This window comes from Globicephala melas, chromosome 9 (genome assembly GCF_963455315.2).
Source record: "Globicephala melas chromosome 9, mGloMel1.2, whole genome shotgun sequence".
NCBI lineage: Eukaryota > Metazoa > Chordata > Mammalia > Artiodactyla > Delphinidae > Globicephala > Globicephala melas.
Genome location: NC_083322.1, coordinates 92,038,773 through 92,061,523, shown reverse-complemented (window position 1 = coordinate 92,061,523; position 22,751 = coordinate 92,038,773). Strand labels below are relative to the sequence as shown.

General features: G+C 39.1%; 1 protein-coding gene across 3 annotated transcripts; it reads right to left on the bottom strand.

The window, feature by feature from the left end:
* Positions 1 to 343: 343 nt before the first annotated feature.
* Positions 344 to 12,912, bottom strand: YAE1 (YAE1 maturation factor of ABCE1). 3 transcript variants are annotated; one of them, XR_009565139.1, is made up of 5 exons: positions 12,750 to 12,912; positions 10,909 to 11,030; positions 6,227 to 9,322; positions 5,818 to 5,857; positions 344 to 4,196 (listed from the first exon to the last, which is right to left on the bottom strand). XR_009565139.1 is itself a non-coding variant. In XM_030871172.3 (3 exons), the coding sequence occupies exons 1-3, from the start codon at positions 12,876 to 12,878 to the stop codon at positions 8,893 to 8,895; spliced, it is 681 nt and encodes a 226-aa protein (XP_030727032.1). In that variant the 5' UTR covers positions 12,879 to 12,912; the 3' UTR covers positions 5,914 to 8,892. The 3 variants fall into 3 exon arrangements, 1 of the variants encoding a protein (XP_030727032.1); XR_009565138.1 differs by having other exon boundaries at positions 344 to 5,857; XM_030871172.3 differs by lacking the exons at positions 344 to 4,196; positions 5,818 to 5,857 and having other exon boundaries at positions 5,914 to 9,322.
* Positions 12,913 to 22,751: the final 9,839 nt, after the last annotated feature.

The following is a 22,751-nucleotide window of genomic DNA, read 5'->3' as shown; positions in this document are numbered from 1 at the left end:
TGGCAAACTTATCCAAAGTTATTGCCACAATCAAATCAATATTGAGAAACAAAGAAATTATATGAATATATATTCTCTTTCAAATCTATTTAATTTAGCAGTCACTTCTCATTGAATTTTCTGAGGCTCTGAGGGTCTTATTATTGGATATTGGATATTGTGTAGAAGTGATTTATATGTATGGCATTGGTTTCCCCTAGGAGTGAGTGCAAAATAACTCAATTGGGCTAATAGTAGTCCCAATTTTATGAACTGATTGATAGAAGCAATACTGTAACAAATTCAATAGACTTTATTTTTATTTGTTTTATTTTATTTTGTTAAAAGAAGGCAGTCCCAGAGATTTTTAAGGAAGCCAGTTTACTCATGCTACCAAGAATGTACCCACATTTTGGGGCACCACTCCAATTACAGTTGGTGTGATTGCTAGTATCAGCTGAAGTAAAACCTTACAAAGGCTGTCAGAAAATGCACTAAAGGCAAATAGGAATGGCTTTTTTGATATACTTGGAAAAAATTATATACTTAATAAACTTTTCCTGATTTGTTGTTGTATTCCCCCTTACCAGATAGTAGTCTGGGGATCTTTTTCTGATCTACTGTTTTGAATTAAGTGTATTTGCCTTTTTTCCAGATTTTGATTTTCAGGATAAAGTACACATTGCTGTTTTTCTTAAAAGCTAATACTTCTCCAAATATTTTACTTTTCTTATTCTAAAACAGCACAATGACATAAAAGAAAGTTCTGAAAAAGAAAAAAAAACCCCTCTAATCCTACTACATTAATACATTACCATATCTGAGAATAATCTTCTAGTTTTTATCTGCAAAAACATTTTTTACATAATTTGTACACATATGTATTTAACATTTTACAGTGACTTTCACTTTAAAAATACCATAATTATTTTGTTTCTATAGATCTCACAATGATAATCCGTAATGAGTATGCAACTTTCTCTGAGTGGATGTATCAAAATTTGCTTAGCAATTCTTTTATTGCTAGTCATTTAGGTTGTTTTTCATTATTCTCTACTCTACAGAGGCAATAAGTTTCTTTGTGCTGAAGGTTCTCATCACCTGTTTAATTATTTTCTTAGATCAAATTCCTAGACGTGGAGTATTGTTGATTTGATTCATACTCTGCTATATCACACCAGAAGCTATACTGATCTTCAGCATGCTTGTCTGCCTCTCTGCTCATTCTTTCCATTAACTAAACAACATCTGTCAATGGCCACTTACTCTGTTTGACTTTCTCAAGTTGTCCCTTGGTTACTTCCTTGGCAATAGCAGTATCCTGTGATGAGGTCAGAAGTCTCATGTTTACCAAAGAGGTGGGGCTTGTGAGCAGCTGAGTGAACATGGATCACATCCCTGACCCCAGTGCTGCTGCTACCTTCATGAAAGCAGCCCTTTATTCTAGCACACGAACAGAAATAAAAATGGTCTCTGAGCTGACAAACGGGGTCCCAATGAATACTATGCCAGATTCTAGACATCATACAAACCTCATACAGGCCTATAAAAGTACAGACTAAAATATGTTATTTGGCATCCTGAATAGCAAAACGTGATTTCAAATGAAAATAGTTTAACTGGCTCCCACCTGGGATTTAAATGTCTAAATGCAATAAATGAGTTTCGGTTCATAATCAACTCCGTGGCAGTAATTTCTAGCACAGCTGATAGATTAAAAATTTATGGTTAGTTTTTTAACAAGTAATGACTTCATCATTGAAGGTTTTCAAAGTACTATTTGATGTTTCACTGTAGTTTATCATCACAAATTAGAATCTTGGGCTATGTTAGGATCTGATATTTGAAGAAATGTGTTTTGCAATGTCTCCAAATAAGAAAAAGAAAGATTTTATTTTCAGGTTATTTACATTATATCCTCATTCCAGTTCAGCTTTACTTTATTGGCAAGGACTGTCAGTACTATTATTGTCAAATCCCTCATATTAGTATTACAGGGACTTGACAAATTACTTATCCTTTATGTTAAAAATTCTTTATAAAACCTTATACTAATTTTATAAATAACAAAGCAATATTACATTATGGTGATTCTGCAATTCATAAGGAAATAGGCTTAAATATTAGCTGGAATGAGCTGTAGAGGAAAACTTACCTAGTTGTATATTTGTTGACTAAAAAAGAGGGTTGTGACATATTTGATAGGTTAACAAAGTAAGTTGTTGAGCATGTGTGTGTGAGAGAGATTGATGTTTGAAACAGTTTAGGCACAGTACTGTCTGACAAAGTAGAAATGCTTTGTGCATGTAAAGTTATAATTTTGTATCATTTCTGATTGCAGGCTGTATGCTTTGGGTTTTGGGTGTTTATTTTTAGGCCTCAGGAATTTGGAGAGTAAATGGTGCTTTTTTCTGTGAACAGGTTTCCTTATGATTGGTTATTTTGATTTAGAAAAATTCTCAGCCTAGAATTTTAAAAAAGGGAGTGCACCCTACGTTTTTGAGGGTTTTTTTTTTTTGACATACCCCAGAAACCTCTCCCCGTCCTCCCAATCTTATAAATGACTCAGTCTGTTAGGCATAGATAGCTTTAAGGATAATCATTGGCTTCCTGTTCTTGTGAGCACAATACATATCAGGATGCACCAGCACCACCCAGTGGCCTTGAACTAATTCAACAGTTCCTTGGAAATAAATCAGATCCAGAAGTTCAGGGCCTCTCTCTCAATTGTGAATTGTATACACATGCATGAAAGCATCAGGATTCAACTTCCCACAGAATTGAATCTGTTGTAAGTAGTTCTGATTATACTTCGTTAACCTTCTTTATGAAAGATCAGGCTATTTATAGGGCAAGAAAATGGAGTTTGGAATGTTAAGGACCCTTGGCTTTTTTTGGCAAATCTGTAGCAATACATATACTTGTCAGTAGTGAACTAACATCCTGTTTTTGAAGGTTAAGTAGGAATTTATAAAAGCTAAAGAAACGTTATTGCAATGAGTGACACAAATTATTCTAAGAGGCGTGTAGAGAGTCTAAGGAGTCCACGCAGAATTTAGTTTCTGTATATGCTAAACACACCTTTCTATACTACTTCCTGGATGATAAAGATTCTCTCCTCCCAGTAGGGAATAGAATTTCCCTTTTTCTAGATGTATAGCAAACAAATTTTTTGTTCCTTGTAGTTGCTGATTATTATACACATTATAGAAATAATACTTGCTGACTGGAGAAGATTGGAAAAATGCAGAAAAGTAGAAATTAACAGCAAGGGGAAAATATAGTTCATAGTCCCTTCACTAAACACAATCACTGCTACCGTATTATTTCGTACACATCTACCCTTAGCACCAGCTCTGGAGGTAGATTTGCCTTGCTTTAAATCTCAACTGGGCCATTTAGTAGCCGTGATTTGGACAAGTTACTTAGTCTCCTTGGTGCCCTGGTTTCCTCATCTCTAGGATGGGGATAATGAATAGTTTGGCTGCATAGGTCTGTTATGAGGCTTAAGCAACTAATACCAGTGAAGCTTTCAGAATAGTGCCTGTATATCGTAAACACCGTGTTAGCTGTTACTTTCCCATTCCTCTATTTCCTCCAACTCCTTCTTACTGTTATTAGATTTTTTTCTTTTGTAGTTTCTGTCTTTAATAGCTAAAACTGTACAAATAAAATTTTATACCATTAAAAATTATATTGTAGGATTATTCATTCATAAGTGTGATTTTTAAAGACTGGGAAATACTATTGTCTTAGTGTTACTATTTAGCCTAGTACAATGAAGACAGAATATGTATATGTGGATTTTTATTAACATGCAAAATTAAAAGGAAAAAAATTTAAAAGGCAAACATAAAGGTTTGTTTTCTCTTCTAAAAATAAATAACATGATGTATTTTTTTTAATTTATTTATTTTTGGCTGTGTTGGGTCTTCATTGCTGCGCATGGGCTTTCTCTAGTTGCAGTGAGCGGGGGCCACTCTTCGTTGCAGTGCATGGGCTTCTCATTGTGGTGGCTTCTCTTGTTGCAGAGCACGTGCTCTAGGTGCCTGGGCTTCAGTAGTTGCAGCACGTGGGCTCAAGAGCACAGGCTCAGTAGTTGTGTCACATGGGCTTAGCTGCTCCGCGGCACGTGGGATCTTCCCGGACCAGGGCTTGAACCCATGTCCCCTGCACTGGCAGGCGGATTCTTAACCACTGTGCCACCAGGGAAGCTCCTAACATGATGTATTTTGGAATTCTAAATTTCTGATTTCATTTTCATTTTGGCTAGTAAATACAGTTATTTTTTCCCTCTTCGAACACCACATATGCATCTATATACAGGGTGTGGTAAGTGCTGGGGATATAATGATGAATAAGGTACTTTCCTGAATAAATTTGAAGTTTGAGGTACTCAAAGTGATGAAGAGGGGAACACTGGGAAGGGCAACTACCTCTGCCTGAGAAAGTTGAAATTTGAGCTCGTGTTGACAGATAAATAGGAATTTGCTGGGAAGGAAGGATATGGAATAAAAGTATTTGAGACAGAAGAGTCAGAGTGAACAACTTTAGGAGTTGTGGATTGTCCACAAAGCATTGGAGTAGTGTCCATAAAGGTGTGTGTGTGTGTGTGTGTGTGTGTGTGTGTGTGTGTGTGTGTGTGTGTGTGTTGGAGGCAGGATGGCAAATCATACTGACAGTGCTGCTCGGGCCTGGAAATGAAACTCAAGTTTATCGTTTATCCAGTAGAAGTAAGTAGTAATGAGTAGAACAAGAAAAAGTGCTGCTGCAGAAGGCAGGCAGATGGATTGTAAAAGTAGATGGTTCCTCGTGTCCAGTGATGGAGGACAGGTGAGAGGACTGAAAACCAGACAAGTGAGAGGACAAGTGTATGACTGAAAATCATACAACCAGGGCAGTCGTGTGATTTAGCGGCCACCAGTGACCTTAGTGAAAAGCAGTTTGATGTTCAGGAGTGAATGGGGAGAAAGCAATTTGAGACAGTGACTGCAGACTCTTCTTCCAGTAAGTTTGTTGGGAAAAGGCAGTAAATGAGAGCAAAAGCAAGAAAAGCAACTATGGGGCGTGAAGTATCTTCATGATGGGAGACTGGAGAATTTCTGTAGAGCAAGAAGTCTGATTGGTAGTTTAAGATGGCATATGATATTTACTTCACCTACTGTTCTGAAATTAAGAATCTCTAAAATACAAATCAAAACTCACACTGGTCAGAATGGCCATCATTAAAATGTCTACAAATAACAAATGCTGGACAGGGTGTGGAGAAAAGGGAACCCTCCTACAGGGGGAATGTAAATTAGTGCAGCCACTATGGAAAACAGACGAAGGTTCCTCAAAAAACTAAAAATAGAGTTGCCATATGATCCAACAATCCCAGTCCTGGGCATGTATCTGGACAAAACTATAATTCAAAAAGATACATGCACCCCTATGTTCACAGCAGCACTATTTACAATAGCCAAGACATGGAAACAACCTAAATGTCCAATGACAGATGAATGGATAAAGAACATGTGGTGTATATATATATATATATATATATAATGGAATACTACTCAGCCATAATAAAAAAGAATGAAATAATGCCATTTGCAGCAACATGGATGGACCTAGAGATTAGCGTACTAAGTCAGAAAGAGAAAGACAAACACCATCTGATATCACTTACATGTGGAATCTAAAATATGATGATACAAATGAACTTATCTATGAAACAGAAACAGTCTCAAAGACATAAGAGAACAGACTTGTGGTTGCCAAGGGGGAGGGATTGGGAGTTTGGGATTAGCACATGCAAACTATTATATGTAGAATGGATAAACAACAAGGCCCTACCGTATAGCCCAGGGAACTCTATTCAATATCCTGTGATAAACTGTAAAGGAAAAGAATATTAAAAAATTTAAAAAAAGAATGTCTTTCTATATTTATTTGTCTATGTCTTAGACTGGAACACAAAACTTTAGTCTGAAGATAGATGAAAAGCACATCTTGGACTTGGTTCAAGGCTTTTATTTTGGTGTACCACAAAAGCAGTTAATAAGCAGTGCTAAGGATATAAATGAGGTAAGGATGCAGGTAGGTGAATTCAGCTGCCCACTTCTGCTTGTTTGTGTATCACAAAAATTTTGGTGGCCTCAATACCTCTAGCAACTGAAATGCCAGAAAAGCATAGTATTGTGGGCTTAGAAAACAACGACGAATAAAAAAACCCCACATATGTCAGTATCTAGAAGTAACTTACTCAAGGTGAAAATTCTGTTTTTAAGGAAGCCACATCATCTAAGCCTAATGTCTAGGTCCTGGGTCTTGAAACTCTGCTGTGTCTGCTCCGGGGCAGTCTTGCTTTACATTTATCTTCATCTAGGGTCTTTTCATGGCAACACTTGGCAGGCCTAGAACACACGAGGCAAGGTAAAAGACACAAGGCAAGGTTTCTTTCCTTCACTCTTGTGGTTCTAATACAGAGGTTCATGAAACACAGGTAGAATGAGCATTCCATTAATTTTCCTCTGCAGTCCAGGAACTTCTGTGTTTTTTTAAAAGGCAATGTAAGCTTAAGAGATGTTTTCAACCCAACAGCTTCATTCAACTCAGCTAATTCTCTTGAGTTCCTTTTCTACGAACATCTACACAAAAACAACCTATTTTCAATGGTGGCAAAGGGTGTTATCTTCAGGAAATTCTGTCAGGGTGAGCCCAGATAAAATCTCCAGATTTGCTGCACTCATGAAATTTTTACTCAGGGTGACTTCCTTGAGATGTATTATTAAAGATGTGTATATTTCATATCTAATATGCAGGGCAGAGCAACATGAAGACTTCAGAGACTGCTTATAATATTCCATGTGGATTTGAGATTTTTGCTGCATTCATAAATATGGAAAAAAGTATCTACGTAACAAGACAAATCAGTAAATCTCTGAAATAGTGTTTACATCTAGAGAGATACAATCACTTTTTTTTTGTTTGTTTTTGTTTTTGCAGTACACGGGCCTCTCACCGCTGTGGCCTCTCCTGTTGCGGAGCACAGGCTCCGGACGCGCAGGCTCAGCGGCCATGGCTCACGGGCCCAGCCGCTCCGCGGCATGTGGGATCTTCCTGGACCGGAACACGAACCCGTGTCCCCTGCATCGGCAGGTGGACTCTCAACCACTGCGCCACCAGGGAAGCCCCAATCACTTTTTTTAAAAACCATCTGTCAAATGTCACTTGATATCTACAGCATGTTTTAGTAAATCCTGACATACTTTATGGTCTTCTAATTTCAAATTTGTTGCTTCAATTTCATAATGTCCTGTGAACCCTGTGGAGGTTGTAAGATCACAGCAGTACATTTTCTTAATCTCTTGAAACACCTCTTTTATCAGATAAGATTTTCTCAGGGTATCAGTCTTTTACAGTAGATGGTAGATATAAATTATGGCTATCAATGAGAGGCAATTATTTGGGTGCCTCTGAAGTCAGGCATGTTACATAAATTTGTGTTTCAGGCAAAAAAGTGATGAAAAATCCTTTCCTGATTTTATATGTTTAGGTCCTGGAGCATAAGTTTGAATCTCATTTTGTCTATGCTAGACTAAGAATATTGCTACAAGATAATACAGAAGTCAGTGGCTTCAATGTTTTATTCCTAAATAAATATGAAGCAAAACTGCAGTTTAGGAATAATCTGGCACACTGTCAGGTAACACTACTAACTCAAAACTTGGATAAGCTAAGTAAGTACTTTAGCATGAAATGTATTTTCTGTATTTTTCATGGAACTGTGTCCTTACTTTTAATAAACACAAAACTGAAACAAACTTTAACAAATATGGTATGATATCACTTATATGTGGAATCTAAAAAATGATACAAATGAACTTATTTACAAAACAGAAATAGACTCACAGACATAGAAAACAAACTTACAGTTACCAAAAGGGAAAGGAGGTGGGGATAAATTAGAAGTTTAGGATTAACATATACACATTACTATATATAAAATAAACAAAAAGGACCTACTATATAGCACAGGGAACTATATTCAATATTTTGTAATAACCTATAATGGAAAAAATCTGAAAAAAAATGTATAACTGAATCACTTTGCTGTATACCCGAAACATTATAAATCAATTATACCTCAATAAAAAAACTAAAACAAACTTTGGTATTTTGTTTTAACTATCAGTATAAACATTTTTTTCAGCTTTACACTTATTAGCCTCTTAATTTCAATATATATACGTCTACATATCTATATATATCTATGTGTGTCTATTTACAACTTTAGCCATTAGGTAATTTTTTGTAACTTTGGTCTGATTACAAGGTGAGGTCCTAATCACAAGACAATGTGATAAGAGCAGAAGGTAGGGCTAAGACCTTACAAAATAACATTTGATGCTTGAACCGCAAGAGTGTGAACTCTTAGGGTCCACTTATACTTGGATATTTTTTCAGTAGTAAATACTACAGTACCGTACGATCTGAGATTGGTTGAATCTGAGACTCGCAACTGCAGGTATGGAGGGCCAGCTATAAGTAATATGCGGATTTTTAACTGCATGGTGGGTGGGTACCACTAACACCTGTGTTGTTCAAGGGTTAACTGTAGTCTGATTCTTGTTCATTTCTGCTAATAATGAGTTCAAAAATGCTTGATTTTGATCAGAAATTTGAAAATGATGACAACTAGAATTTCCGAGCATATCTTAAACCACATAAAAATTACCAGTGACAAAGAAAGTAGGCTTATATTAAATAGTGTTAATTTTGAAGACATTTCAAACTTCCATGAAGGATAACCTTACAAGTGAAGTGTTCAATGTAGAAACCAGTACAAATTTTGGTTAGCTTGTTCAGAAACAAAATATTCTAAGAATGTTCTGAATATTATTTTCAATATTAAAGTGAAGATAATTTTTATAGTTGTTTGAGGTGCTGTAATATGTCTACTGATACTCCCAGCTGTTTTACCAAACTGGCTGTCTGTTCTAAAATCCAAGTGAGGCTTGGGTTTTCGGAATGTGCATGCTCCTGTGTTCTACAATATTTTAAAGATGAACAATCTACCCCACTAAGATTCTTGCTACAGTTTTTGTTAAATTCAGCATTATTTTCATAGAATCTTTCATCTTTAGCTTCATCAATCTTTTCCTCAGCTGGAGCTATATGACAAAGGTCCATATCCTGAATGGAGTCCAATAAATCTACAACATGGGGCTGTGGAGTGATTGATTTCAGATGTCTGAGCACATACTCTTCACACTGGCCAACTGCATCCAGAAGATTATTTATTTTACTGATCAAAGCCGAATTACTATCATGAAGGTGACACCAGGAGAGCAAAGCACTGAACAAAAATATAAGCAAGAGTTAAATAGAAAAAAATTAAACAAAGGCTTTTAGAATTTTTGATGCTAAGGCTTACATGTTTCTTTTCCAGATAACACCATGCAAAAATTATTAATAACAGTAATGCAAGTCAAAATCAGGAAAGTAATGATGGTAAAACAGGATTAAAAATGTAAGGACAGTATCTTTCAATAGGAATTAAACAATTGGACTTAATCATATAAACTGTTTATAATTCATAACCCCTCCTTCACAGCTCTCATCACTCTTCCTGATTTTAGATTTTTCCCCTTATGACTGTGTAGCTTCTGTTGAAGAAGGATACAACTAACAGAAAGATCTGAAAAATTAGTTTCTCCTTTAAGGACATCAACCACCTTTTAAACTAGGGACTCTCAATCTTGGATGCACGTCAGAATCACCTGGGAAACTTTAAACTTAGCAAGACTCAGGTCACACCTGAGACCAATTAAATCAGAATCTCTGGGGGTATTATTTTTTAAAGCTTCCCAGCTGTAACAAGCTGCTACCAAGGTTGAAAACCACTGTTCTAACCATATAGCTACTTGCCATCAAAACCGAAGGTTAGGGGGGAAAAAAAAGTTTTGAGACAACTTCACCTTTCCAATTTTGTTACAGAGTAGACACTTTGCTGAGCTGACTAACAATTTTATTGAAGAAGGTTAGATTTCTTTTAGTCCTAATAATTATTTTTCTTTAATTTTTTAGTATAGACAACTGTATTTTTGACATTTCAGATCATTCACGTCATGAAATAATGGTTGTTATGAAAATTAATGTTTTAAAAAATGTGTAAGATTTAGCAGTAAGCTTTCTAAGCTTATAAAAGATTAACTTGATGTGACAATAAACATGTGATCATTTTCCTACTTTAGTATAGTATAAATGCTGATTCCCAACAGCTGAATTTTAGAAAACCTCAATGTAATGAATTTTTCCTTTGTTTTGACAACTTTTGTTTTATACCTTTTAAAAATCAATGATTCCTTGAAGCATTTTGTTTTTCTCTATAGAGGGCAGTTGAAAAGGTATAAAGCATCAAAGAGGACAAGCCTGCCATGCTCCTAGCTCCATGTGCCATTTGATCACTTGGTTCTGATACATGCCATTATTGCTATGGAATCTTGACAGGTATTCAAAATTTAGGACTAAAGTAAATGGAATCATTTTTCTGTTACCAGCTATAATTTTCATCATGTACTTCTAGTCTAGACGTCTGTTTTATTGTGTTCTGCTACATGTGGAAGACTAAAAGCTTTATTCAAAACCTGAAGTTCTTTTTAATTACTTTGAGATACACATTGGTGGTAGTTCAGGTAGCAAAAAATAGACACTTCCTATCATTTCTTTGCAGTAAAAGACAACACCTGGCTCACATATTAAAGTGGATGAACTTTCGACTTTTTGAAGGTGATTTTATTCTATGCTCTGAAGCACTCTTGTGGATTTAACAATAGGAAAAGCACTTCACTTTAAACGCTTTATTTTTACATACTACTTTAATAAAAATCCTCCAGTAGTACTGAGGTTAAAATAATTCAGCATTTAAGTTTTAAAAATTACCTCAATGTTCCTCTGAGTTGTCCATAGTTCATAATGACTTCTGCACCTTCCTTAAAACCTTGATTGAAACCTTGTTGAAGAGTAACTGCTTTGCCAGCTTCTATTCCATCTCTATAGCCTTCCTAAAAATAAGAAAGTAATGAAGAATTACAGTTGTAACTAACATCAAGTAAACCACTGTAGGTTTTTCTAGAAAGTCATAGAACCAGTTTGGAAGACTGATGAAACAGGCCTCTACTGGGTTATTTAACAACACGGTTCTAGAACATACGGCATAACCACACAACCAAAGTAGACTACGCTTCTCATAAAAGTTTATTATTGGTTTATCCCATTTTTGAAGTCTAGACTTATTGGGCACATTTTAAAAAATTTTTATTTATTTTTGGCTGCGTTGGGTCTTCGTTGCTGCGCGCGGGCTTTCTCTATTTGCGGTACGCAGGCTTCTGTCCCCTGAGTTGACAGGCGGATTCTCAACCACGGCGTTGGGCACATTTTAAAATACTGACTCTATACAGTTTTACAAAACGCTGTGTTAGCAGTTGCTCCACAGAGAGGAAACATGGGGAATTACGTGTTTGATCCCCTTAGCAACTGGACTGGCGTAGGTGGGTGACGCAGGGCAGTAAGGTCTTGGAACGGAAGTAGGGAAAGAGGAAACTGGTTTAGCAAAAGGACCATGAGAGGTCTGGTTTGAGAAATTTTGCTTGATACCTAAATTCAAGTAAAATGCAAATCCTCTGTGGGCAGGATTTTTTTTGTCCGGCCCCAGCACTCAAAAGATGCTCGGTACTGACTGGCCTCGCCTCAGCCTTCTGTAAAGCATTTCTGACACTGACAACATGGTTGTTATGCTAAACAAGTACTATTTCACTGAAGCATTAAACAAGCGCAGTTTTAGTGAATGGTTGCCACGGATACTAGCCGGAATGGACCTCACCCTTCGGTCCTCCCCCTGAACTAGGCGCTGAAGGCTCCACCTGGAAACTGGGGGTGTGGTATAAAGCCGAGTCTCAATAGTGAGACAACTGAGAGATGGATAATTGACACCCGACAAATTAAAAAAACAAAACCCAACATGAATACTCCCTTACCTAGCCATCAGGATTCCACGTTAGCTTTGTCTTACTGCCCTTCGACAACATTTTTTTTTTTTTTTTTTTGCGGTACGCGGGCCTCTCACTGTTGTGGCCTCTCCCGTTGCGGAGCACAAGCTCCGGACGCGCAGGCTCAGCGGCCATGGCTCACGGGCCCAGCCGCTCCGCGGCATGTGGGATCTTCCCGGACCGGGGCACGAACCCGTGTCCCCTGCATCGGCAGGCGGACCCCCAACCACTGCGCCACCAGGGAAGCCCTCGACAACATTCTTAAGTGCACTTTTTCCAGCTGTCCTGATTACCACCACTCCTAACTTTAGGCTCCCGAGCTCTTCAATCAACCCATGTCAAGTGCGTACATGTCCTCTGACAGCCATAATTAGACACATACAGTCAGTGTATACGTTTCTCCCCCATCCCCTTCCCTCTGGTCCTCATCAAACTCAAATCTCTTCAAAGCCTAAGACAAAGTTTATTTTGTTCGCCGCCCCCCCAGTGTCCAACGCGCCCCGCGGGCGCTCTAGGAACGCGTCCTGTGGTGTCGCGCGCTTTCAAGTAACCCATTGGGAAACCCCAGCAAGACGCGGGCAGGACTGCATAATGAGGGGGTAGGGAGGGCAGCGCCGGGTCGGGCCCGGACCACTCGGCCCTCTCCTCTCGGGTCCCCGCCTCTTCACAACGTCGTGCGCCTCTCCTCACAACCCGGTACAGCAAGGGACGCCCACCCCCTCCACGCAGCTTTACTTTGACTCGTCTCTGCATGTGGTTCCGCCATTCCCGCTGCACCAGGACCGACTCGTCAGCTTCCTCGTCAAAAACGTCCCTCTCCTCTCCAGGACCCTGGACCAAGGAAGCGGCTCGTAACCACGACATCACTGAGGAAACCTCAGAAGCGCCGGCGCCGGAAATGCCGGCAATTCCTTCCGGTCCGCGGGGCGGGGCGAAGACTGAGGAGGGTGGGTTGCCTCGCGGGATGCGTGCGCGTGCGCGTTGAAGTGCGCGTGGGTGTGCGCGGTGTTTCGCTGTTGGGAGGACGTCCCGGGAGGGTTTTGAATCCCGGTAGGGTCTTGCCTCCCGCCCGAACCTTTTTGCTACCTGGTGTTGTGGCAGCTCTCTCACTTGACTCGAAGTGTGGGCGTGCACTTATTGTGGGCGAGGCAGATTCCTCCCAAGTGGGGCTTGTCCGACCTTGACCTCTGCAGAAGGCGGTGCCTACCCTCAGAGAAACCCTGTCCCTTCCCACCAAGGTCTCTACAGGGGTCGGGTTTTGGAGACGGGCGCATTGGCAAAACCTTTCAAGGTAGTTCTTTTGAGGGATTCTGTCTTAAAATCCCCCTCAGGGCTTCTCTGGTGGTGCAGTGGTTAAGAATCCGCCTGCCATTGCAGGGGACACCGGCTCGAGACCTGGTCTGGGAAGATCCCACATGCCTCAGCGCAGTTAAGCCCACGTGTCACAACTATTGAGCCTGCGCTCTAGACCCCAAGAGCCACAACTACTGAGCCTGCGCGCGGCAACTTCTGAAGCTTGTGCACCCAAAGCTAGTGCTCCTCAACAAGAGAAGCCACCGTGATGAGAAGCCTACGCACAGCAACGAAGAGCCGCAACTAGAGAAAGCCCGCGTGCAGCAACAAAGACCCAACTCAGCCAAAAATAAATAAATTTATTTAAAAAATAAATAAATAAAAATAAAATCCCCCTCAGTACATTTAAAGGTTTGGACAGCCCAACTTTTTTTTTTTCTTTCGGTACGCGGGCCTCTCACTGTTGTGGCCTCTCCCGTTGCGGAGCACAGGCTCCGGACGCGCTGGCTCAGCGGCCATTGCTCACAGGCCCAGCCGCTCCGCAGCATGTGGGATCTTCCCGGACCGGGGCACGAACCCGTGTCCCCTGCATCGGCAGGCGGACCCTCAACCACTGCGCCACCAGGGAAGCCCCAGCCCAACTTTTTTAATTGTAGGAGTGTGGAATGAAGTACAATAAGATCAAAAAGTTAGATACTGTGGCCATTTTGAGATCAATAAATAAAGAGTGCATTTATAAAACGAATTGTATTTCTCATTGATTCACAGTATCTTGTGCTGACTCCAGTTCCTTTTCAAATAACAGAAAAGGCTATTCGTGAGGACGGGGACTTGTTTATCTGTATGTGCTCAGCACCAGCACTGTTATGACCCATAGTAGACGTTGAAACATGTTAGTGAATGAATGGACACCAGCAGTATTCCTGTTTTGCCCTTTGCGTGCTCATGTGGTAATGATGACTTATTTAGCTAACATATTTTCTTGAATAACTACCTTGTGCCAGGCACCATTACAGGTTTTTGGGATACATCAGTGAACAACACAGACAAAAGTCCCAGTTCTTGGGCTTGACATTCATGTAGAGTTGACAGAGGATAAACAATAAGCACTATATAAGTAAATTATACAGTTTTTTACAAGATCATAATAATGCTATGAAAAAAATTTTAAAGCAAGCAAAGTAAAGAGAGCTATATGAGTATGTGTGTGAGTGAGAGCGGTCGGGTGGTACAGGTTATAATTTTAAGTATCCAGAGAGAACTTTTTTGTATATATATTTTTAATATATGAAAAAATATATGATATATTTGGTAGGTTCATGGAATATGTATAAAAACATTGTATACTTTGCCACAAAAAATACCTTAATAAACTAAAAAGAATAAAGATTTTTACAGGTCATATTCTCTGATCATAATACAACAAAATTGGTAATGAATAATAAAAATGACCCCAATAATTTTAACTGTAATTTAAATATAATATTGGACATTATAAGCACCTTCCTAAATAACATTTGGATCAAAAAGGAAATAAAAATTAAAACAACATATTCAACAAACAATTGAAATCAGATACTTCCTACCAAAATAACTTGGGAACAAATGAAAGCTACCCTATGAGGCAATTCTGTAGGCTTTGATGTCTTTATTATTAAAGAAGAAAGAAAAAAGAGACAAAATTATTATACATCTTAATTAGAAGCAAAATGGTAGTAAGGGAAGCAATAAAGAAAACAATCGAAATTAATAAAATAGAAAAAACCCTCAAACCTCATAAGTAAATCCAAAAGCTGGTTCTTTGGAAATACCAATAAAACAGACAATCCTTTTTTGACCCTGATTAAAGAAAAAGAGAACAAAATTATACAAGATAGAAATGAGAAAGAAGGTAATAATAGAGAAAAAATTCAAATATTATAAATCACTAACTAAAACTCAAGAGTAACACATTTGAAAACTTAGCTGATATGAGTAACTTCCTAATAAAATTGATCCAACAAGTAGAAAACCTGAAGAAACTAATTACCATAGAAAAATTGGAGATTAAATATCTACTATAAAAAATAGCATGGAGATTTGACAATTTCACAGTTAAATGCTTGAAATCCTTTTTAATCTTTAAAGAATGATGGATAATTAAATGTTATTTTTTACTCTTCTAGGGCACAGAAAAAGATAGAAAGTCACTAAATCATTTCATGAAACAGCTTTACTGTTACCTGCTAAAGCTAATATGAAAAAACCTCAAAGTTCAAGTTAGCTTATGAATATGTATTCAAAAGAGAATTCAGTACCTTATCAAAGGAATAATTCAAGAGGTTTTATTTCATGAAAGCAAACTGTGCAATATTAGGAAATCTGAGAAATCTGAGTCCAACAGCAAGTACTATTCTAAACACTGAGATATTAAGCTATTTCCTTTAAAGTAGGAAAAAGAGAAGACATCTGGTGATCACCATGATTATTCAAGATTCTTTTGGAGACTAGTGAATGCAAGAGGGAAGTAATCTGTATAAATGTTGGATAATAAGAGATGAAGTTATTTATTTATTTGCTGTTGATGTGATTGTATGCCTAGAAAATCCAAAGGATTTTGGTTAAAAACAACTGAATAAGGGAATTTGATAAGGTCTCTGGATATAAGAAACATAAACAGACCAATAGTCTCTTTATTTTCTAACAGTAACCATCTAGAAATGTAGATGAGATAAATATTCCACTTGCAATACCAACGAATACTATTAGATATAGTCTTTATATATTCAGTATTCGGTATTTATTTAGTATAGTATTTATAAATGTTGGGAATACATTTTAAAAACTCAATTTTATTGAGGTATAATTTACATGTGGTAATATGCATACATTTTGAGTGTGCAGTTTGATGAGTTTTGACAAACATATATACCCGTATAACCATCACCCAATCAAGATATAGAAATTTCCATCACCCTAGAAAATTCCCTCATACTTCTTTGCAGTCAATCATCAATGCCTCACAGAGGCAACCCCAATCTAATTTCTATCACTCAAGATTAGTTTTGCCAGTTTTAGAACTTCATAAAAATGGGATCACATATGTCCTTTTATGTATTTGGCTTCTTTGACTCAAAATAACGTTTTTGAGATTCATTCATGTGATTGCATGTACCATGCAAAGAACAAAGGTTTGTTCTTTGTTTTTGCTAAGTGCTCTTTTCATTGTATGGATATAGCATGGTTTGTCCATTCACTTGTTGTTGGACATTTGGACTGGCTGTCGTGAATAAAGCTGCTATGAACATCCTTGTACGGGTCATTTTGTGTACACATGTTTTCTCTAGGGTAAATATCTAGAGGTGGAATTGTTGAGCCAGGTGGTAAGTAAAAATTTAACTTTATAAGAGACTGCCAACCTGTTTTCCAAAGTGATTGTACCACTTTACACCTCCACCAGCATCGTATACGAGTGTCAGTTGCCCTACATCTTGTTGTTCCTCACTTGGAAAGAACTGTCAGTCTTATTTTTTTTTAATCTTTAAAAAAATTAGCCTAAAAAAACTGTAAAATTAAAAAAATTATAGTTGATTTACAATGTTGTGTTAGTTTTAGGTGTACAGCAAAGTGATTCCATTTTATATATATATATATATACACATATATATGTATGTATATATATTGTTTTTTAGATTTTTTTCCATTATAGTTTATTATAAGTATGTCCATAAAGCTCATAACTTAAAGCCCCATCCTGACAACAGATGGGCACCAAGGCAATTGCTACAGCTTATTCTTTTATCCTTACTTTCATTTAATAGATATTTGTTGAGTGCCCAGTGAGACGGGGCCACAATACCCAGCAGTGTAAACAACAGAGTTGCTTTCACCAAGCATTCATCCTTAAGTTACCTGAATGGCGTTTGCATTCTGTGAAAGGCCTCTCCACGTTGCCTACGTCATCCTTGGCACATAACTTTTTTCACAGAAAGCAGCTCGATGCCCCAAGAGCAACTATCCGCATAATCGGCAGGTTAATCAGCAGGTGAGCTCAGGTGTTTGCTGACTTGTGGAATCTTGTCGTGGGGACAATGTGCCAGTATTGCTCTGGACTCATCACTGAAGAATGGCACTCTACTTGCGTCCATGACCAGACTTGCGGCTTATACCTCAGCAATTTATTTAAATTATAACCCCCTCCAGTGCCCTTCAGTGGCCTCATCTGGGTTGTGCTGGCCCCCAGTGGGCAGGATGGGCATGAGGTGGGTGGCCAAGGATGCTGTGTCTGCACGGCTGCTGGAGGCACTGAGTGAGTCTGGGGCCAACCTCCTGCTGTCTGCTGGGGCTGAGGCAGGAGGTACCACGGTTCAGCAGTGACCTAATTCTCTCCACAGGCAGCCTGAACGAGTAGGCGGAGCCTGTGTCAGTCCCTGGCCCAGCAGGCCTGGGCAGCTGCTATCTGATCCCAAGAAGGGGAGGAACATGGGCCCTGCCCTAGGCGTGACACAGCCTCCCAGCTGGGGCAGGGCCCGCAGCACCTCGGGGCAGCTCAGGTTTGGCTAAGTTGTGGTGAGGAAGCTTCCTTTCCCCTCCCAGTCTGGGGTTTAACCCGACCCCAGGGTTGTTCTCTGACACACACTCACACACACACACACACACACACACACACACACGCACGCACCTCTCTCCTCCTCCCACAGTTTAGCATGAATCTTTGCTTCTTATTTTCTTGATTTGTCTTTGTTGATGTTTTTATTTGGGGGCTGGCTGAACCAAAGGGTCAGAAATCTGCCTTTGCCCACACGACTTGGCATTCTGGTTTTGGTGGTATGCGTAGCTTTGAGTTTTTCTATGCTGGTTTTATTTATATTAAACCCCTGGTTGGTGTACAAACTTGCTCAGTGCTTTACTGAACCAAGACCCTAGCAGATGACTCATCAGGGCCTTCAAGAAGCCCTGCCCATTTCCTGAGATTCAGAATCCAGAGGTGGCTGGCCCTGGTTTAACTGCTTCCATGACATTTCCTTTTGAATATCTCCAAACCTTAAAGTGTAAAGATTTTGTCCACACAGACAGACACACGTATACTCCTGCTGCAGGTTGTCACACTCACCGAGACACTTTCAACTCAGCTGTTTGCGGACAAGGCATTGTGCATCCATGGCCATCCATCCATCCATCCATCCACTCTTTCGTTCGTCCATCTGTCCATCCATGACAAGACAGCAGCAAGTTCTGACATGGTTCAGGCCCCAGGGTTCACAGCAGTGAGGGCTGGGCTTCCAGTGGCCTCAGGATGCAGGCCTTAGCCCTCACCCAAGGGCCTCCGCAGATAATAACATCCCTTTCTGAGGCAACAGGAGCCAGGGCCAAGTGGGTTATGAAAGTTTGAGTCTTTAACCCCAACTGGACGGGGGAACCTAAACCTTAGCCTGTGACTATCCTGAGATGGGCAAAAAGAAAAAAAAAAGACAAATCAAGCCTACAGATAACACTGAAACAGGAAAGAGTAAGAGTTCATGTCTGTGCTGGAGGTTCATATAGAGGGACAGGAAAGAGGGAAAGAGAAAGGGGAACATGGCGCACACACTCAGGAGTGCTGTCGAGGGCCTGGGGTACAGTGCTGACTCCTAGGGCAGGGAGGAGTATGGCTGTGGCCCATCCTAGGGGGCTGTAGCTTTCTCTCAGCCTCATACATACAAACAAAGCCCCTAGAAAAAAGGGGGCTTTTCTGGATACAGGAAGACAAGGGGTTAATCCAAACAATAAAGAAAAAAAACCCAAAAAGGCTCCTGCTAGACACTCTATTAAGTAGAGTTCCCTGTGCTATACAGTAGGTCCTTGCTGTTTACCTATTTTACGTATAATAGTGTGTATATGTTAATCCCAAACTCCTAATTTATCCCTCTCCCCATTTTCCCCTTTGGTAACCATTAGTTTGTTTTCTATGTGGGTCTATTTCTGTTTTGTATATAAGTTCTTTTGTATCTTTTTTTTTTATTCCACATATAAGTGATATCATATGATACTTGTCTTTCTCTGTCTGGCTTACTTCACTTAGTATGATAATCTCTATATCCATCCATGTTGCTGCAAATGGCATTCTTTCATTCTTTTTCATGGCTGAGTAGTATTCCATTGTGTATATATGTGTGTGTGTGTGTGTGTGTGTGTGTGTGTATACATACATATACCATGTCAGTCTTTTGAATATTAGCTATTCTGATACTTGTGTGGTGATACCTTACTGTGGTTTTAATGTTCATTTTCCAGATGATTTATGATATTGAAAATCTTTTCATGTGCTTATTTGTCATTTGCATATTTAAAAAAATGAAGTTTTTGCCCATTTAAAAAAATTGGGTTGGGACTTTCATGGTGGTCGAGTGGTTAAGACTCTGCAATTTTACTTCAGGGGGTACAGGTTTAACCCTTGGTTGGGGAATTAAGGTCTCACATGCCATGTGGTGCAGCCAAAATAAATAAACAAATAAATAAAATAAAATAAAATAAAATTGGGTTGTCTTATTTTTGTATTTTAAATTTTCTTTATATTTTCTGGGTATAGGTCTTTTGTCAGATACATGAATTACAAATAAGTTCTTTGCATTAGTTGTATTCATCAGACAGTTGTGGAGATAGGGTTAGGAGTTCATGAAGTTTTTGGGTAGAGAGGGAGCATAATGCCTGCAGAAGATAAAAGGAGGAGAGAGCATGATAGGCACAGAAAGCCTATGTAAAGGGTGCTGATCTGATCCCTGTGATAGGGTAGGAAGGGAGGAGGGAGTGGGGTAGGGCAGAGGGGCCTTCAGATTGGTGTGTAGATCTGGCAAAGTCTTGGCCAACATAAAAGGGGGCTCTGAAACAAAGGGCAAAGAGGTGTCCTGCATTAGGCACACATGGCCATGCTCAGGGGATGCCCTGAAAGAGTGTGGCCTTGGCTAGAAATCTGAGGGGCACCCTGTAGGTGCTTACAGACAGAGGCTGACAGCTATACTTCTTTGTCAAGACCCTGATGATCTTTCAAGGTCCTTTTGAGTTTGTGATTCTAGTTTTTCCAAAAGAGCTTTCCTTTTTTTTTTTTTTTTAAATGAGCTGTAAATAATAACGACATCTCCTGCATACATTTTGGTGTCACAGTGTGAACTTACTCAAAGTATTTAGTAAACTTATCTCGCAGTTCAATATCTCATATAAATACTCTATGATGAGGTCAACCTTTAGGATTCACTCTGTTCTTTTCCTGTTCTTCTGCTTATCGATCATCCCTGTCTTTTCTTTCAAAGCCTCAACAATTCTTTTTTATGTCCTTCTATTTCCCATCTTCTGCTAAGTTTCATCCTGTATCTCAGTCTTCCACACTTTATTTGTGCCTTTTGCAAACTGCTATTTTGTAGTTGGTATAATAAACTCTTAAGAGGGCACAGACCTTTTCTCGATTCCTCTTCGGTTTCTAGCATACTGGCTTTAATCATGAAGTCTGTAGCAACCAGCCAACAGAACTCCGGATTTCTATATGTCAAGGGAAGGGACTTTTCCTTGTCCCTCCTAAACTTTCATATGTTCTCTGAACATCTCTGGTATCCAGTGACTTTTAGTCCAGGGACTTTGTCCCTCCAGTGACAGAGCCTTTGGGCTCTGTCTTTTAATTGCTTATATCAGATGTTCTCTAAGACTGTAAAATATGTATTGGAATAATAAAATTGTTGTTATTGGTGAAAATGATAGGAGAGCATTAAAAATATGGCTTCTAAAGAGAAGGCCTTAGAATAAAGGCAGTAGATAATAGGTAGATCTTGGGCAGTTTTGCCTCCTTTATTTTAAAGTATTGTGTCTATAGAAGGTCCTAGTTATAATATAGCCGTCAAAGCTAAGAGGAAAGGTATTAGTCCAATATAGAATGTTTCTAATGAAAGGATGAGGTAGCCATTTCAGACAGGAAGCCTGATTGATCTTTCTAATGGCCTACTGATGGACGGCTGTGTCTAATAGCATTTAAGCATGTTCAAGTCTGTCTAATCTTAAAAACAAATCCTTCCTCAACCCAAGCTCTCCTCTAGCTATTGCTCTCTGCCTCTCTTTCTCTTTGCAGCTGAACTTCTCGGACGAGTCAGTGTCTCCACTTCTCCACCTCTCACTTTTCAACCCACTGCAATCCAGCTTCCAACTCCACTATTCCACTCGAAATGGGAGGGAGGGGTGGGGTGAAAGTTCCACAAAATTTTCGCCGATGACTCTCACATCTCTCTCTCCAGCCCAGGTCTTCTCTGCACATCAGACTCATGTATCCAAGTGTCTACAGGATGTCACCGCTTAGATTTACCATATGGATTTTAATGCATCGCATCTGAATTTGCCTTTTTACTTTCAATGCTCTTCCTCCTCTTATGTTCTCTAGCTCCTCGATGCTCAAACTGTGGAGCAGGCACTTGTAGCATCAGCATCACGTGGGAGCTTGTTAGAAATGCAGAGTTCCTGGTCCCATCCCAGACCTATTGAATCGGAATCCGCATCCTCAGGTAACTCACAGGCACAGTCAAGTTTGAGAAGCATTGCAACTCATTGAATGGTCACCACATCAGCTCATTCTCCACGTTCTAAGTATTTCTCACATTTTCCAGTATTTTCTCCATTCTCACTGCCCCTTCCCTGGTTCAGGCTACCATCCTGCTTTACCTGGATGTTATAATAGCTTCCTAACTGGTCCCCCTGCCTCACGTCCGGTCTCCCTTCCAGTCCATTTCCCCTACTCAGCTGGAACATGATTCCTAAAGCAAAATCTGATAGGGCCTTCCCTTGCTTAATTTTCTTCAATACTTTCTGATGGTTCTCAAGATAAATTCCTCATTAGCTTTCTGATCAGCTTTCTGGCCTCACTTCTTGCTACCTTTTACTCGCTATGTCCATTTTCAGGCCTTTGCCGCAAAATTTTTCTTCTGCCTAGTAGTGTAGCCTCTCCCTCTACCAAAGGCTACTTATATGTAAGGTCTTAACTTAGATGTCACTTTCATTTGGAAGCTTTCTCTGATCTCCCAAGTCTGAATGAGTTGTTCCTTTTATGTGTGTCTTTACCACCTTATATTATAAATACCTAATTGTCTTCACTCCCTGCTAGACTACAAGATCTTTGAGGCAGGAACTGTGTGTCCTAGTTAACTACTTTATCTTTATTGCCTAGTATAATCCTCAATAAATATTTATTAAATAAGTGAATGAATTTCATTAAAACATCTTTGAACACTGTATTCTAAGCAATTCCATGTTCCAGTTATAATTATGTAGTAATAAACTGTCTATAAATCCAGATTAAATTAAGTAAGAATTTACTAACATTAGGATGTTACAGGGGAAGGTAAGGTACTCTAGGCAAGACACAGAAAGTTATAATAAAAAATCACATTTCATGGATTTTAAAAAACTTTTCCTTTCAATTTTGTAACTATGTTTTCAGAAGTTATTTATTCC